Consider the following 16080-nt stretch of genomic DNA (forward strand, 5'->3'; position numbering starts at 1 on the left):
TTAAGCAATTTTAACCACTGACCTGAGAGGACATTCCATGGCATGGGTAAAGGATTGCTTTGTCATCCTCCTCAGCTCCCTGGTCCAGACAGTAGCCGCTAGCTTTGCTGTTACGGACCTATAACCAGATCAGAAAGAAAACAGTTGTATTAAAAATTAATCTGCAAGTGCAGGTCCGGTCCAGCTGAAGCTTAACTGCACTACAACTACTGAAACAAACAGTGTCCAAAGGTGTTCAGCACTTCCCTGAGAAACACATTTTTATTCTCCAGCTATGACAGGCTGTTAAAACTTCCCGTGGACTTCAACAGTGAATTTGCTCTGTGAAGAGACAGTTCCATTATTTGAACACCTTGCTGTCTTTACAGAATGATTAACTTTGGTCAGAGTTTTATTCTCAGCAATTGCCCAAGGACCAAACCCCCCAAACTCACTCTAAAATAACAGGCCAAATTTTGCTCCAAATTACTCTTGCGTAAATATAGATATTGACCCAAAATGCTGGAAATGTGACTTCATCAAATGGCACGGGAGCTATGCAGGAGTGGTTTGCCTTTGGCATATTTTTATTTGCTCCTGTTAGGTACATAAAAACAAAAAGCACATAAAACAGAGTTTTATTTGAATTGAAAACACAATATACAGTCATGGGCAGAAGTGATGTGAAGCACACTACTGTGAAAGGATACAGCAATGATGAACAATGCTGGAAGGGTTTCAAAATATTTAAAGAGTGGGTTCAGAGAACCAACCCAATCAAAAGTTCATATCTCTCCCAAGATGGGGAGCATTTACAAGTCTATAAAATCAAGCTGCAGCTCTTGCGAATTTTCAGGCCTTTCTTTCTCTTCAGGCTAAAAGTATTACACACATTAAGTAGACAGAAAAAATTTACAGGTGTTTTAAACAGGAAGTTATTTAGATGGACATATTGAAACCATCAGCAGGTCAATTTTGGTTTAGACTATCCACAAATAGTCTGGCCACCCTCATAATATAGAAATAGCTGCTGCACAAAGTATCAGAAAGTCAGTAAATAGTCCTAACCTTTATATAATAGAGTATGAGCATAACAGGCAATCTGATGGGATATGAATGTTCACCAACAGTTAAATTCCAGGAGGTTTATTTTATGACTCAGGTACTATAAAGGCTAAAGAAGATGAAGACAACTTTATGACATGGCTTTAAAAAATGTGAATTGAGTCACTAGGAAATATATTTTTACTACTGTTTCAATCTGTTTTATGTCTACTTGATACATTTATTTTCCTTAAACTCACTAAAATCCAGACCTCTTCTCCTCCGGGAAAATAACCAGAGGGGAAGATATTTAGTAACAAGTTTAATGACATTTGAGATGAAGCCTCTAGTACTTTCATTATGGGCACGTAAGACTGAAATGGATCCATGCCAGTTTATAGTAGCTAAATGGCTTGTGTGGCTCCATTTTACCATAAATTTTAATGAATTGGATGCTTGCTTCGCTGAAGTTCCTGTTTGACTCAAGAACCTTCTGTGTGACCACTCAACAGAAAGAGCCTTCTTTACAGAGCCCAGCTTACTAACCACGTGGTATAATTGACACAGCATTGACACTACTGCCAATGATGTTTTCAGTTAACAGCCTTCTCAGAGCTGACAGTTACTAATAGCTCATGCTGAATTTACTGAATGTCTTTCCTCGGTTCCTGCCAGGGATAGTTATGTTAGGATGCAAAGCGATATTACGCAATAAAACTTGCACTTTGTATCAATATCTGAAGTGCCTGACTTATTTTTGTATGAACTCAATCAAATGGAGCAGAAAAGAAGAATGTCCATTTACTTGTCTTGCAGCAAAATTTATTGCATTTGGACTTAATTGTAGTTCAAGTAGACAAATAAAAGAGAATCTTAAAAATACTATGCAACAGGAGTGCTCTCAGAGCTTTACTCCAACTCACAGTCCTAAGCTACAGCAGTCCAGCATTACAGGCACATGATATAGCGTTAGTAAAAGGAATTACAGGAAGCATGTCTGACTTCCTTAAAGAGTGGAGTCAAGCATACGTGGGAGTTTTGACTGGTTAACAGAAGAGAAAGAAATGATCCACAAAGCTGAGGTGAACCTAAACATCTATACATTTCTTATAAATTTGGATCCAGCATTTTTATTACGGTTAGCCAGCCATTTGACTCAGAGTAGGTGCTCCGAGGTCTTATTCATTACTGGTTCACAGGTGCAAATGGAAAGACAGAATCTGAACATAAAGCACCAAAACTGTTTTCACTCCAGTGACTTTTTCATGATGAATTAATGAATGGCCAAACCATAGCTTCACCTCGTAATTTCAACATGGACATGTTGCTTTTTTTCCCCCAGCTAGGAGGACTTACAAAAGAGTGAATTGATAAAGTGAATGCAATCCTTCAAATGGCTTGGCAAAATCCAAAAAGGGGTGATTCTTTGCCTAAAAACAATTCAGTAAACTCAACTGTTCTCATTAACTTCAATTATTTTCAGCTTTCTCGACTGCGGATGTTTTGCTGTTCATCTTTGTGGCATCCTGTTTAGGAAAGAGATAACATCAAATTTATGTTCTCAAGGCTGCTCTATTTCTAAATGAAAACCAAGGAGGTTGCATTTCATTGTTTCTGAGAGTGATTTAGTCCGATATACTCCAATGGGAGGGACAATACTTCTCAAAACCATACTTTCTAGAGCTGATTAAAAGTAGGAAAGAACATTTCTGTCACTACTATTGTGCTGACTTTAAATTGCTCTGTATGTCCTGATACCCACTCACTAAGATGAAAGGACTGCTCTAATGCAGTCGTCTTGTATTTTTAAAGACATACAGTACCTCTCCATAAGTGACTGTATTATTATAAACCCTCATTTCAGGATAGACGTTTTCCAAGTACCACTTAAAACTCCGGCACTGCAGTCGCTGTCGTAGAGCTATTCTTTCAGAAACGTCTCCAAAGTCAACTCCAGGGTTCTACAAAGCAAAAATAGAATAAAGAAATCCCACAGCATTGACTTTACAGTTGTTTTCTTTACTGAAACCAAATTGGAGTATACCAAGCTGTATTTCCCTCCCCTCTGTTTCTTTTGTAAGTAGCAGCTCATCAAACAGCTGCTGCTGAGAGCAGACAATAAATATTAATGAAAGTCAGTAGAAAAAGAAGGATAACGAACAAGCAAAAAAGTATTAAACAAAATAAAAAGAATACAGTAAGAATATTGTTACTCACAGCAGTTCTAAATGTTTGCAATCAGACTTGAACTCCTTTGCTTTTAGAGTCATTAGGAATTTAGGTTCTAATTCTTATCTAAGATGTGGCAGCTTGATTGCGGTTAACTCTAGTAACGTCCTTATGTATCCGCTGATGTAAATGAGATCAGAACAGAGCTTTTAAACTTCAAAGCAGAGCTGTTCAAAAGGTCATTAAGCTCCATTAAGCATTTGCATAGACCAGCATTCAGTTTTCACTGGAACTGGAGCTCATTTACAGACTTGAGCTATAAAATGCAGCGAAACTCAAAACCTTCTTTATAGCTCTCCTTCAGGATTTCACTCATGTTTGAATACAAATTCCGTGGAAGACAAAGGCTGGCATAATCAACTCAATATAATAAAAACAAATTCTTTCAAAAAGGCCAGGTCCTGAGTTAGTGTCTGTTGATTTAAATCAGTATAAATCATCATAGCTCAACAGACAATAAGAGTTACCTCAACACTGTATGAATCAAATGGACTGAAACAGGGGAGTTTTGCATGAATCTAGCTCAAGTACCTTGTACATTTCCTCCAGAAAAGTTGTCGTATGCTTTACAAATGCTGTCCAATGCAGGTTACCTGACAGCAGGAAATCTTAGCTCAGGGTTTATTAGACTCCCCAATGGACGCACAGCTTTCAGGACAGAATACGACTGTAATACCGAGCAGGTTCTTCTGTTTGCCCCGCTGAGAGTTTGCGGTGCTCACTGCTGCTTGCTGATGCATACTTTGTCACGAGCTCTCTATGCAGCATCCATTCAAATGAATGTTAATTTACGATCTACTTCGGGCTACATGGAAGGAGAACAATTCTCGGAGGCACTCAGTACAATAAATCATTCAATATAAGGTTCCTTTCTCACTAAAATTGTCAAGGAAGAGATCATAAGCAAGGGCATACCAAACATTTGGTTAACTAAAATAAGGCTACGTTGACCTGCTGATGAAGGTTATGGGGGTTATGGGAATATGCTTTTTCAGTTTTGTCCAAAGATCACCCACTTGTCAGGATACATGCTATGTAACCTGAGTCTCAATAACCTGGCAGGGAGCCAAACGTGGAAAATACGGTATGAGTTATGAATGGTTAATTTGGATGAGTTTTGGTATGCCAGAACACATGTATTTTACCTGTCTCCCTTCTTCCCTACTTTATAACGAGGCAACAGGATGCCTTGTCTGCAGTGCTCTTTCTACAGAGCACAAGACCAGCAAATGAGGCAGCTATGAAAAATGCTGTGCTCCCTGCTTGTGTAACCCTATGAGGGTTACAGCACGGTGGTATGGGAATGAGGTGCTCACAGGGTTTAGCAGGAGGATAAGAATAGCAGAACTTTCTTTTTAACTATGCAGCAAGGCTTCTAGTCCTCTTGCAGACAGTTCTTCTTATGGTTTGTAACAGGAGAGTACTTCTGAGTCCTCATGTTGAATGCTACAGAGGAATAAGTCTGTGAACACTAACACGCTAACTTTCTTTTCCTGAAAGGTAATGGGGTTATTTTTATGATGTGCAGTTTATCAATCAATTTATTTTATGGAAAGTAAATTTTAATGTTCAGTACTTCTGCTGATTTTATGTCTTTTAATGTAGATGTGCCTTTTTTTTAAGTGCTATATAGCTGTATTGCTCAGTGCAGAAAACTACATCAATAAGTAATTTTGGAGAGATTAAAGAAAATCATGCCTTGGTGTAAATGCTTATTTAGATGTCCTTTCTATTCTCAGAATTCATTTGCAGAAACCATCAAGTAAACATTTTGGCAAGGTTACTTCTTTTTCATTTTCCTATTGGAAACTAACCATTGTTCCAAATGGATGTGGAGAGAGCCAAAATGCCCCCAAAAGTTTAGATGCAGGCTAGCTTGTCTGCCTCCTAGTATTACTGAACTCTCGTGTGGAAAAGGAGTTAGACACTAGTGCCTTGTTATGTCAGAAGCATTCTCTGCAATTACCTCTTTGTGCCAAAAGAAGCGACTAGAACAAACCTTAGCAGAGACCTAATTTTCAACACTGTGCAGAAAGTCCAACTCTGAATACTAGTAAGTAAAACAAGGATGTGTGTGGACATCAGACATATTCAGATGCCCCATGAAGAAAAGCCAAACACTGCTCCTCCTGATATAGGCATTTTGGAAAATACAATTGGAATGAATGAAAAGGGGTTTTGATATATTATCTAGGTACCAAAGTCCAAGCTGGTATTTAGGACATAGAGTAAACCCAGTGAAGTCTTTGCCAAGACTCGCATGACTTTATGGACTTTAATCATAACTGTGAACATCCACAAAGACACAGCGGGGTTGACATTTTTTCCTACTCGGATAGGACTATTCCTGTTTCCATTTACTTCAATCAGCTTTGTACAGAAACCTCATATAAGGATTAACTAACCCTTCATTACCCAAAGAACTGAGTATGATTCCCCTCAGCTGCTCTCCCTGTGCCCCTTCACATGAATAATTCGAATGTGAACACCACTAAAAGACGCAACAGCAGTTCAGCTTCTACCTGACTGGGAGGTGACCTGTATCTCTTCCCCTGAAGAATTATGCTCAACAGAGCTATATTGTGTGACAGACTTACCAAATAAAGTAATAAATTAAATCTACAGTTGATCTAATATTTATATTACATTGATTCCTAGAGGCCCCCACGTGCCACCTACAATTTGTATTCACAGGAAGAAACAGAATGTGTCCATATCGCAGCTTTCCGCCTGGAGACAATAAAGCTAGTTAATGTGCAATTCTTTTATTGCGTACTTTGTTTTTTATGTTGGTAAGGTCTACTGAGTCTCATGATGAATGATGATATTTATTTATGGACATTTCTGTAGTCCTCACCACTGTAGCATATGAACACCTCAAAGTTTAATGGCTTCCTAAATTAACGACTTCTTCTGAGGAAGAGCATAAACCTGAAACATCGTGCTCTAGTTAAATTATAAATCTGTGCCACCACTCCTGAGCATGCAACTAAACCTACACTGAGGAAGCATGTTTATATGATGGATCTCTCTGTACTGAATATTCACCACCATGAAAGCACTCCTGTTCCTAATCTTAGCCCACCTTATACAATTTTAGGAATATCCTCCACCTCAAAGAGCTAACTAGGAGCAGCTATCTGCCTGTTTCTGCCTCTGTTCAGGAGGTAAGATGGCCCACACTTACTGCCATTGGGATGTTCCAGGCCATGTAAACATGCGACTTGAAGTCATCCATCCAGACCTCAGCAGCCCGCAGAGCGTTGCGCTTTGCATAGTAATCAATGTCGTTGTTGTAGGGTTTCTTTGTGCGTTCAATATGTGCCACACGAGAACAGGGCAGCACCTCCATGCTTCCTCCACACTGCCACACCTGGGAGATTTTGAGGAAAAATAAAGGAATTAATTTTTTTGTGTGTGTGGTGATACGACTGCTTCTTTTCAGATGCTGTAGGTAGAGCGGTTCTGAGCTTGGCCGAAGTACTGCAGGACGATTCAGCCCGATCGCCCGATTTAGCTGCTCGGACACTGAAACCCCTTCACCTCTGCCCTGACTGCCGGCGCAGCCGAGGCGGTGGCACTGGCTGCGGCAGGCCCATAAACTCGTGTGCCGTAACTATCCTTGTCCTTCCCCGTAACGTCACTGCTCTTGGAATCATTAGGCAGAAGACAAGTTACAAGATGGTGATCCTTAGGGACTAATATAGTTTGGCATTTGTTACCAAAGCTGCAATAAAATCAAACTAGCTGTGTTTGCTACTGCATACGCAGGGATTACTGTTAGATCTCCTCAGCAGCTAACAACCTTTCACTAGTGTAAGTACGACTGCTTGTCAGAAAAACCCGATGATACGTGTCTACTGTGCATAAGCATTTCAGACGACCTATTCCACACCAGAGCCTTTTACACAGGGATTTGAACGTTACCTTTGGGAAAGAGAAGGAACAAATTACCCACACACGCAATACCAAGAGAAAAAAGCACGGAAAACGCATCTACTTTCTCATTATAGGAACTTAGACTTTGAGTGAGAGTCAAGTATTTTCTTCTTTTTCTCATCCGGCCCCTATGAGTGCCGCGATTCTCCGTACGCAAACAGGCTTTGCCCCGAGTTCTTCCGTGAGACGCCAGCACCGGCTTTGCCTGGTCAGAGCAGGGCTTCCCTTGGATGTCCTCCCTGAGACTTGGCATGAGTCTTGGCACAGTAATCTGCAAATCTGGCTGTTAAGCAAAACACGCGTTCATTTAGCAACGACGGTTGCTGCCGCACTGGGCAGTCTGCGCCCAGCAAACCCATTTCCCAGCCAGCGCTCATGCACTTCGTGACGTGCACAGAAACAGGGCAGTCACCGCTCAGCTTTGAGGAGGAGTGTGCGTGGTCTGGGCCTCCCCCACGCTCCCCTCCCACAGCTAACGACCGCGGGACCTACCTGCCCGGTGACGAAGAAAGGAGCAAACTCCTTTAGCACACCGACCCAGCATACCTACAGCAAGAAGTGATAAATAACCGCTTCTCTCTCTATCCCTGAGTGGGCGGGGATGTGGCTGAGTTGGGACTGTACCGCTCAACCCTTCCAGACACCGCGCTACCCAACCTGGGCCATTTTTCCTTAATTATGAGCTGCCTGGACTGCAAGGTGGGAAACAGGAGCTGCCTCCCTCGATCAGTGAGATCTGGAGCCACGCGGGGCCGGGGAAGTGTTTCAGTTCCCTCAGGTCTCTACCTGGTATTACAGTCTAGCTAAAATAAATAATAGATATATACAAGCGATAATCCATTGCTTTCCAGGGTTGCCTTTTCCTGAGAATAAGAGCTCATTTCCAAGCAAGGTGTGCCCACAGCAATACCTGGGCAGTACTCCGCATAACCTGCCTTCACGGGGACAAAGATAAATTGCTTGGCAAGTGGCAGACAAAATCCTATTCCCCAGATTGTTTTTTTTTTTTAATACTTTGTTAGATAATATTTATTTGATGCCTTCCAAACAGTTCTGTAGTAAATCACTGGCCACAGGAATTTGCATTTGATATATGAAATGCACTGAAAACCACACTGCTCATAAATTTGGACTGACATATGCCGAGGGTTTCCAGTGCAAAGGGGAAGTGCTAAGAAAAAGAAAGGAATTAATTTTCATGCTCAGAAGGGGAAATGAACAGTACACTTTGGTATACTGCTATTTGCCCAACCTGTCCTGGGAGTCAGCTATTTAATGCACAGCACATTTTTCTTTCTCTTGATATGGTTAATGACCTTGTAATTTTTATTTATATATTTTGGTACCAAGGGCAAATACATTATCTGAGCAACAAATTTATTTCCTTCAAATGCCAGTGCTTATGCGAGCCTGAAAAGGAAAAGGTACTAAACTGCAGCATTAAAGGAAACAGTTTAGTTCATCTATAAATTCAACACAAATAGTTATTTCTCAGTGATAAACTCTCCCCAGATTAAATCCACAGGGAATTCAGACACCCGGCTTTGAAGAAAACAGGACAAAAAAGGCAGCAGCAGCAGCCTCAGGGCGGATAATGTGGATCTTGGGGCTCAGCAGTCGGCATGGATTCGCCCACCGGCAAGTCCAGACTGCTGCACGCTCATGTCCAGCCACTTCTTTCCCCTGCTCCCACCCCCCTTTTGCTCCTGAAGACGATGAAATCTGCCCAAGAGAGGGAAAAAACCTGCTTTGGGGAAGGAAACAGCCAGGAAATAGTCGAGGAAACTGCTTCCTCTGAAGATGCCCGTTCACCCTGGGCGACGCGGCTGGGGGTTACGGCTTTCCCCGGCACGCAAACGGAGACGTTTCCCGGGGCGAGGTGGGATTTCCGCTCCCAGGGGACCCGAAGCACAGCGGTGCGGGGGGAGGCGGCAGGCAGGTACCCCGCAGAGCCCGGCGAACACCGCTGCGCTACCACTCCTCGCGTCCCAGGTACGGGCCTCCTAGATCGCCGGTCATCTCTCAGGCCGGGCAAGGTTTCTCCTGTTTCACTCCATAAGACTCAGGGGCTGTTCAATGGCGCGTGGACACGACCCTGGCTCCCACCCCAGCTCAGTGCACTGCCACACACAGACTGAAGCCGCCTCCTCTCCAGCCCAATGAATACTTAATCTTATGCAAAAATCAAACGGTTTCAGTAGTGACAACCAAGGATGTGCTCCCAAAACCAGCCAAGAACCCAGCAGTTAAGAGTAGTCACATAAGACTTAGATGAAGACTCAGGTCTTGCATCTGAATCAAGTAGCAGGAGTGTTGACCAGCACCTTCCCCTGCACAGCACAGAAAACACGGGTGATTCAGAAAACCACTGCCTCTCTGCCCTTCATTACAGGAAGTCTCTAAAATACGAGGAAGGATGAAAGGATGAGGAAGGTTTTACTGCATGAAACAGATGAGAGAGAGGCGAGTCAGTGGCTGCCCCCAAAACTGGTGGATTCTCCTCCTCTTTTCATCCCCATTATGTACTTAATAACCCATTTTTAACTGTATTTAATAGCCCATTTCTTTCCGCATCTAATTATGAAATTAGGTAAGAAAAATAGCTGCAATGCATTTATATAGCAATTTATCAAGCAGAATTCTTAAAGTGCCTTACCATGGGAAGCAAAGCTACGGAAAATTCAAACCCACATCTTCTGAGTGGTTTCAAATTCTGAGAATTCAGACTCACTAATTCTCAGAGCAATGCTCAACTTAGGCAAACAGGGTCTCATTTTCACAGCTGCCAAGAAGTCTTAGTCTAATGCCCCTGACACCTGATGCAGACCTGAGCTTTACTTGCTGAGTTTATTGATGGGAAAAGCCAAACCATGCATCTTGAGACCATTAAGCCTACCCCTCCTATTTTTAATGGAGATTAATACAATTTCAGTGAGGTACAAAAAATACGAACAGGAAAGAACTTCTATCAATTGAGTTAACGGATGCCCAAGTTCTTTCAAAAGTCTGGCCCTCAGCTCACCACTCTTGAAACAAAACCATCTATGGAAAGACAGGGATGCATGAGAGCTCCAGACTTCCTACCAGACTGGTGGTGAGAGGGTCGTGTAAAGCACCAAAGGGATTTTTATCTACTGTGAGCATGAAATGATGCTGAAGTCCCTCCAAACCGACATGTTTCAGGTAATCTGTGGAGACCAGCTTCTGTACCTATGGCTCATCATCCGAGACAACACCACATTTCCAACGTGAGTTATTTCTCTCCCACTGAGGGACCGACAGCAAATGCGCGCATTGTGTTTCGAGGCCCATTTGCCGAGAAGTGGGAGTCACAAGGTCTTACCGAGCCGCCCTTGGCCCAGCTGCACGCCGATGGGTGGGCTCAGCCTTCTGCGCCCCAGGGAGAAGCACGTCCCCAACCCCAAGCTCTCGCCAGCATCACAGCGTGCGCCCCAGCAACCTGTGTCGCAGGGCAGCACCGGGGCGACTGCACAGGCAGCATCGAGGGTAGGTAGATACAGGCTCAAAATGCCCCGGGCAGGGCTCAGAAGTAGCTTTGGTGGACAAGCGGCAGCAGCAGCAGAGAAATGAGGAGGTTTCTGCTTCGTGTGCTCCTCGATTCAGCGCAGCTGCTGCGGCCCAGGGACTCCGCTTCGCCTCCACGAGTGTCCCACTGTGCAGTGTTTTAAGACATGATCAAGTAATTCCAAGAGACACTCAATTTATTTGCTAATTGTACTTAATTTCTAATTTCAGTATTGCTCTTTAGGCTGCTATAAACAGAACTGATAGCAATATAAATGTAAGCATAGCTGTGTTACCTTAGCATTTTTACTGCTAATTATCTCAATCAACTTTTCTATAAACAGACATATTAAGTATTAAGAACAAGTACCCACATGAGGGATAAATTACACACTGACTGACAATGTTTGTGATTTGTGCTACAATGATTTACCGGTGCTAATTGTTAGCTATTCCTGTACATCTGAGGTATGGCTGTCCTATGATAAAAAGTATTTGCTGTATTTCACACACCAGTCAACAGGACAGCGTAGTCTATTCATTAAAGCAAAACTGAGGCAGGATGGTGTCTTGTTTACCATGACCTACGCCAAGCATCACTGAAGTTCCCTGAATTTGAAGATAGGGTACGTGACTTAAGAGCTAATAAATCTCTATGCTTTAATTATTGCAAAGCAAAGAAAAACCTTTGGAGGAAGTACATTTTTCCATAATTACTTGTTGTTGAATGATGCTTTCAATCTTTCTTTGAAGCAATGGTTACAAGAAAGAATTGACAAAACCTATCACTTCTGAGGAATTTTTTAGAATACTGGTTTCCTAAAAAATCCAAAAAAACTCTTAAAACAACTGTCAGCCAATTCTTCTTTCAAAAAAGTATTTTGGATGAAATTATCAACATCCCGAAAAGGATATACAGTTTCAGAAAGAACCCTTTTGACCAAAACCCAGACATTTTGGGAATGAGGAAAGGAGGAGAGACAAAGTGAAATGCTGAAGTCCATCAAAACCCTTGGCTGGGTCTTTCGATCACAAAACAATTTCTTATCGAAAAAAGTCAAACGAGAGCACTGGTCACTGTTGAAGCGGGATGAAGAGCTGGTTGGACTGCTGGGCTAATCAGTTCTGAAGTCATGGCAATATACAGTGAGAACATTGCTGACGTGGTCTCCAACTCCGCGGGGCAGACCTATTTCCAATAGCGTCACACCACGCTGTGCGAATGTTGGAGCTCAAGAACATCATGGGATTTAATACTCAGGTGAGCCATTTGCAACAGGGTAGCTGCACCATTCAGGGCTCTCGCAGCGATTACTGGAGGACTCTCTATGCTCCAGGGACTTAGTCCTCGGTAAATTGAAAAGCGCCCCATGCTACATTCAGCCCTTCTGGTCTTTAACAGAAAAAAACTAGCGAGTGAAATGATTCATGTTACTTCCAAAAATGGCAATGAAATTGCAATATTTTGTGGCCTTCTTATGATGCTTTTTAGCATACAGCTTTAGCAGTGTTATATATGACATTATTTTGTACCACTGAGCCTAATGTACAGTTATTTCATTTGGCACACATGAGCTCAGTAAAAGCAAAATCGGTGGGTAAAAATGAAAATTGCATTGGTATGAATGCACAGCTGAGGAGAAGGTTAACTCTCTTCACTGACAGAGCCCTCTCTGCCTTCACATTTCAACCCTTTGGTTCCATCCTGTCATCTTCCTTTTCCCAACAACTGACACGCAAATACCCGCTGATTCGTCGTCCCTCTGCTCTCCTGACATTCCCCTCCGTTAGTCACTGTGGTTATAAGACAGCTTTGTATTTTCCCTTGTTCAATAAGACCACAATATAATGTGGAAAATTAAGGAATTGCTGAAATTTGCAATAATTGAGACTTCAAGCCCATTTTTCATAGTTAGCACGCTCTCTGGAGGTGGTGCTACGAGGACCTCTGTTCAAATTGTGATTGTGTACTAGCAGCTCTGGGTTTTATCTGTTTCCAGGAACTTATGGCACTTTCAACGGTCCTTTGCTGAAAGGAAAAATGACTCTCTCCATCTTTTGGCAGTAAGCAAGAGGGGAGAACCGGCTTCACAACACGTGGCAACAGGATCCCCTCTTTTCTAACTTGCCCAGCTGAGCGCAGTACTCTGCATTTCTGCAATGGTTTCTGCCAGGGGCAGCCCTGAGCCGAGGCGGATGTTCAGTACATCTTAAAACTACATCCTTAAGCTAGAACTAGACTGATGTTTTATAAAGCAGTTCTGAACTCCACCTGAGCAACTCCACACAGAAGTAGCCTTTCAGGTTTCAGACTTTCTTTTCTACACAGCACATGCAGCCAACAGATGGGACGGAAGGTGTTTCCCAGCTCAGATATCCCTGTTTTATGATATCCAAGCACAGGAAATCTTAGAAGTCCACAATATCAATTCTTCTCCAATTTTCAAAGCAAAGCCTATCAAAGACCTAGTCTTTCCTACCTGAGATACTTTGAATTGAGTTTGTCAAAACTATTTCAAAAGAAATTCAGGAAGACAACAGAAAAACAAGGTCCCCAGATTGTTCACCAAGAGAAGCCTATCACAATAAAAAGCTAAACAGAAGCAGCCTGGAAACAATTGGAGGAACTTGAAAATCGAGTTAGTGTTTTTTTTAGAAGACAACTTTTCGTATTTATGTAGTTACTTAGGCTGTAGAAACGACTTAATCTCTGTTTGTTCAACACCATTTAGGTGATCTGGAAAACGTGAGCTTGTTTTTTAATCTGGCTTCATTAGTATATGCCAGCAGCGAATGTCTTCTAGACCTCCCACACGCATCTACGGTTGGACCAGAAATTATTTTCCTACCATGAAAGAATTTTCAAGTATTCCAGAAATTTTTCTGACCTAAATTGTCAAGAAAATCTTAAATCTTATCATGATAAATCATGATAAGAAATCTTATCATGAGTTGATACACAGGTCCCTCGGCACCAGCCCCTGTCCCCACAAGCCCTACCCCAAAATGTTTTGCTTAAATCGAACCACCAATGATTTTGAGTATTTTTTTGGTCTGTGTTAATAGCTCTCTTAATATAAACACATTTTAAACTGAAAGGTCAGTTTGAATGGAAAACCCAAACTTTTGTTACAAAAATAGCACAACACAATGTTTTTACAATATTAAAAAAATGCATTTATAGTGATTTGGAAATTTTGTCAAAACATAGCCTTTTCCACAAAAGCATTTTAATTTATTAGCTGGAAAAGCCTCAAGAACCTGCCCATCAAATCTTAAGGAGGCCAGCAGGCTCACTCCCCTTCTCAGAGGGCAGAGGGCATGGAGAAAAAGACACCTTAAATCACTGCGACCGACCATCCAAATGAGGACATCTGACAGAGTCATTAAATTGTGGTTCCTCAAGGTGAGAAAAGCCTACGTACCTTCTGGCAAAAGCTGCAATACCCAAAGGGCAGGAAGACACACAGCCCAGGTAGTAAATTCACAACCACAAGTACCACTGGGCTCTTCTCATCTCCTCTGACAACGCTAGGTAAAACACAATATCCACGTGTAGAGCAAAGCTACAGGAAAATGCCTACTTTGGCAAAGGCAAACAGAACGATAACTTCTAACATTAAAAACAGGCATAGGGAGATGATACCACAGTTTCTGCCTGTCTCTAGTCAGCCATGGACCAACAAGGTCAAAGTCAGACGAGATTCCTCAGGATAAGCTGGAAACATGACAGTAAGTTTTTTTCTACCTGAAACACAGGAGCTCTCTGGTGAAACTCCAGTCCTTGACAGATGTGGTAACTCTTCTAATGCCCGTGCTCGAAACAAAAAAATTAGCATGAGTACAGCACACTTAGACTGCTGCATCTCTGACATCAACTGTTTCTATAGTTATCTGAAAACTGGTATTTCAAAGTGATCTATACCCTGATATTTTCCTTTTTCTAATGGAGTTTAATGGATATTTGGATATTCTTTCCTCCTCTCAGTGCTGGCTACAGAGTCGCCTGTTTAAGCTGCTGTGCTAGATAAAGTGCCCCTCTCTCCCTGTTTTCTTGCTCCACATAGGAAGCCGTTTGAAACTAGGGAGCTGCCATAGCCAAACACATCAAATGCACAAATCAATCACAGGATCTCATTTTGTTCATGGACCACATTTTTACGACCATCTTTCAAGGCAGCCATAACTATGGCTTAAAAATTCCCAACTCTCAGCTCTCCAAATAGGCTGTGCTATCTAGCGGTGCACTTAGGAGGCAAAATCTTTCCACACTAGGACAAAACTTACATCAGGGAGACTTTCAGCTGCCAAAAAAAAGGACAGCAAAAAGGAAGACATCACAACTGAAGATCCAAAGGTCATATGTTTTGTCAAAGATTACCAGACAACCTTCTCACCAACGCTTGCAGATTAAAAGACCCAAAACAGGCCCTCGCTCAACTGGTCACGGCACCGTCTCCGCTACAGCCGCTCCCTTCACTAGTCCAGGCCCTGCTAACAGCAGCGTACAGGGAAACTGCTGGGAGCAGCCGCGGAGGGAGCGGGGCTGAAGCTCCCGCGTGAGAGCCGTCATCCCACCGAACAGCTTGCCTCTGCCAGCACCGAGCGGAGAGCAGCACCGCTGCCCCGCGCAGCTGAGGGCCCGCAGCATCCTAGTATGGCTTTGGTGCTCGTATTTATTTTTATTTCAGTTGCCCAGATGCTGGATTACTGGAAGCTGGCTGCTTTTTCTGAAGCTCTTCTGAGGGGTTTCAAGGGCACGGTTAGATCCTCTTGCAGAGTCACCTAACGTGAGGCTTCGTGGTGGATTCAGAAATTAAACTTTCTTTGTAAGAAAGTCAAAACTTCATTTTATAGATACTTGACTAGCCTTTAAAATTTGTTAGGATTGATTAGGATTTGACCTCTTAGTTTTGTTCCCTCAGGCTCTTCTAATATGTGCAGATGAACTGCTTTCTGAGGAAAAAGGCAATGGGACTGCCATGTTCTTGCAATGAGACACTCAAGTGATGCACTTTTTCTCCCCAAACTTCTACAGTGGCTCTTCGGCAGCAAATTTAGAAGTTGTCCTTCACATGCTCCTTTAGGGTTACCCAGAACCTCAAACCAGCTGAGATCTCAGATGTGACAACAGCGAGAAGAAAAAGCTCTTCTGTTAACCCTCTTACAGAAGAAAATAGATAAGAGTGAAGAAATTGAAACATGTTCTAGAGAAACTTGCACTCAGCAATTGCTATCTTGCTGTAGCAATAAACTTTATGAGTAAAGAAATAAATCAGATAAATTAACAGACTGGCTGCTATGGGAGGGAAAAGATAGGATTTAAAGCGATATTAAAAATGCCCTGTACACTTACAACTGCTA

At 42.4% G+C, this 16080-nt stretch overlaps 1 protein-coding gene across 2 annotated transcripts in view; it reads right to left on the reverse strand.

Moving 5' to 3' along the window:
- The window catches only part of GALNT9 (polypeptide N-acetylgalactosaminyltransferase 9), a 221812-nt gene that overhangs the window by 18269 nt on the left and 187463 nt on the right, over positions 1–16080 (reverse strand). For both annotated transcript variants that reach the window (XM_064522068.1, XM_026095321.2), the window contains 3 exons: positions 6440–6625; positions 2847–2984; positions 23–118 (listed from right to left, as the gene is read on the reverse strand). In XM_064522068.1, coding sequence (XP_064378138.1) covers positions 23–118; positions 2847–2984; positions 6440–6625 — 420 coding nt within the window. The remainder of the gene's footprint in view (positions 1–22; positions 119–2846; positions 2985–6439; positions 6626–16080) is intronic.

Source organism: Dromaius novaehollandiae, chromosome 17, assembly GCF_036370855.1.
Source record: "Dromaius novaehollandiae isolate bDroNov1 chromosome 17, bDroNov1.hap1, whole genome shotgun sequence".
Taxonomy (NCBI): Eukaryota; Metazoa; Chordata; class Aves; order Casuariiformes; family Dromaiidae; genus Dromaius; species Dromaius novaehollandiae.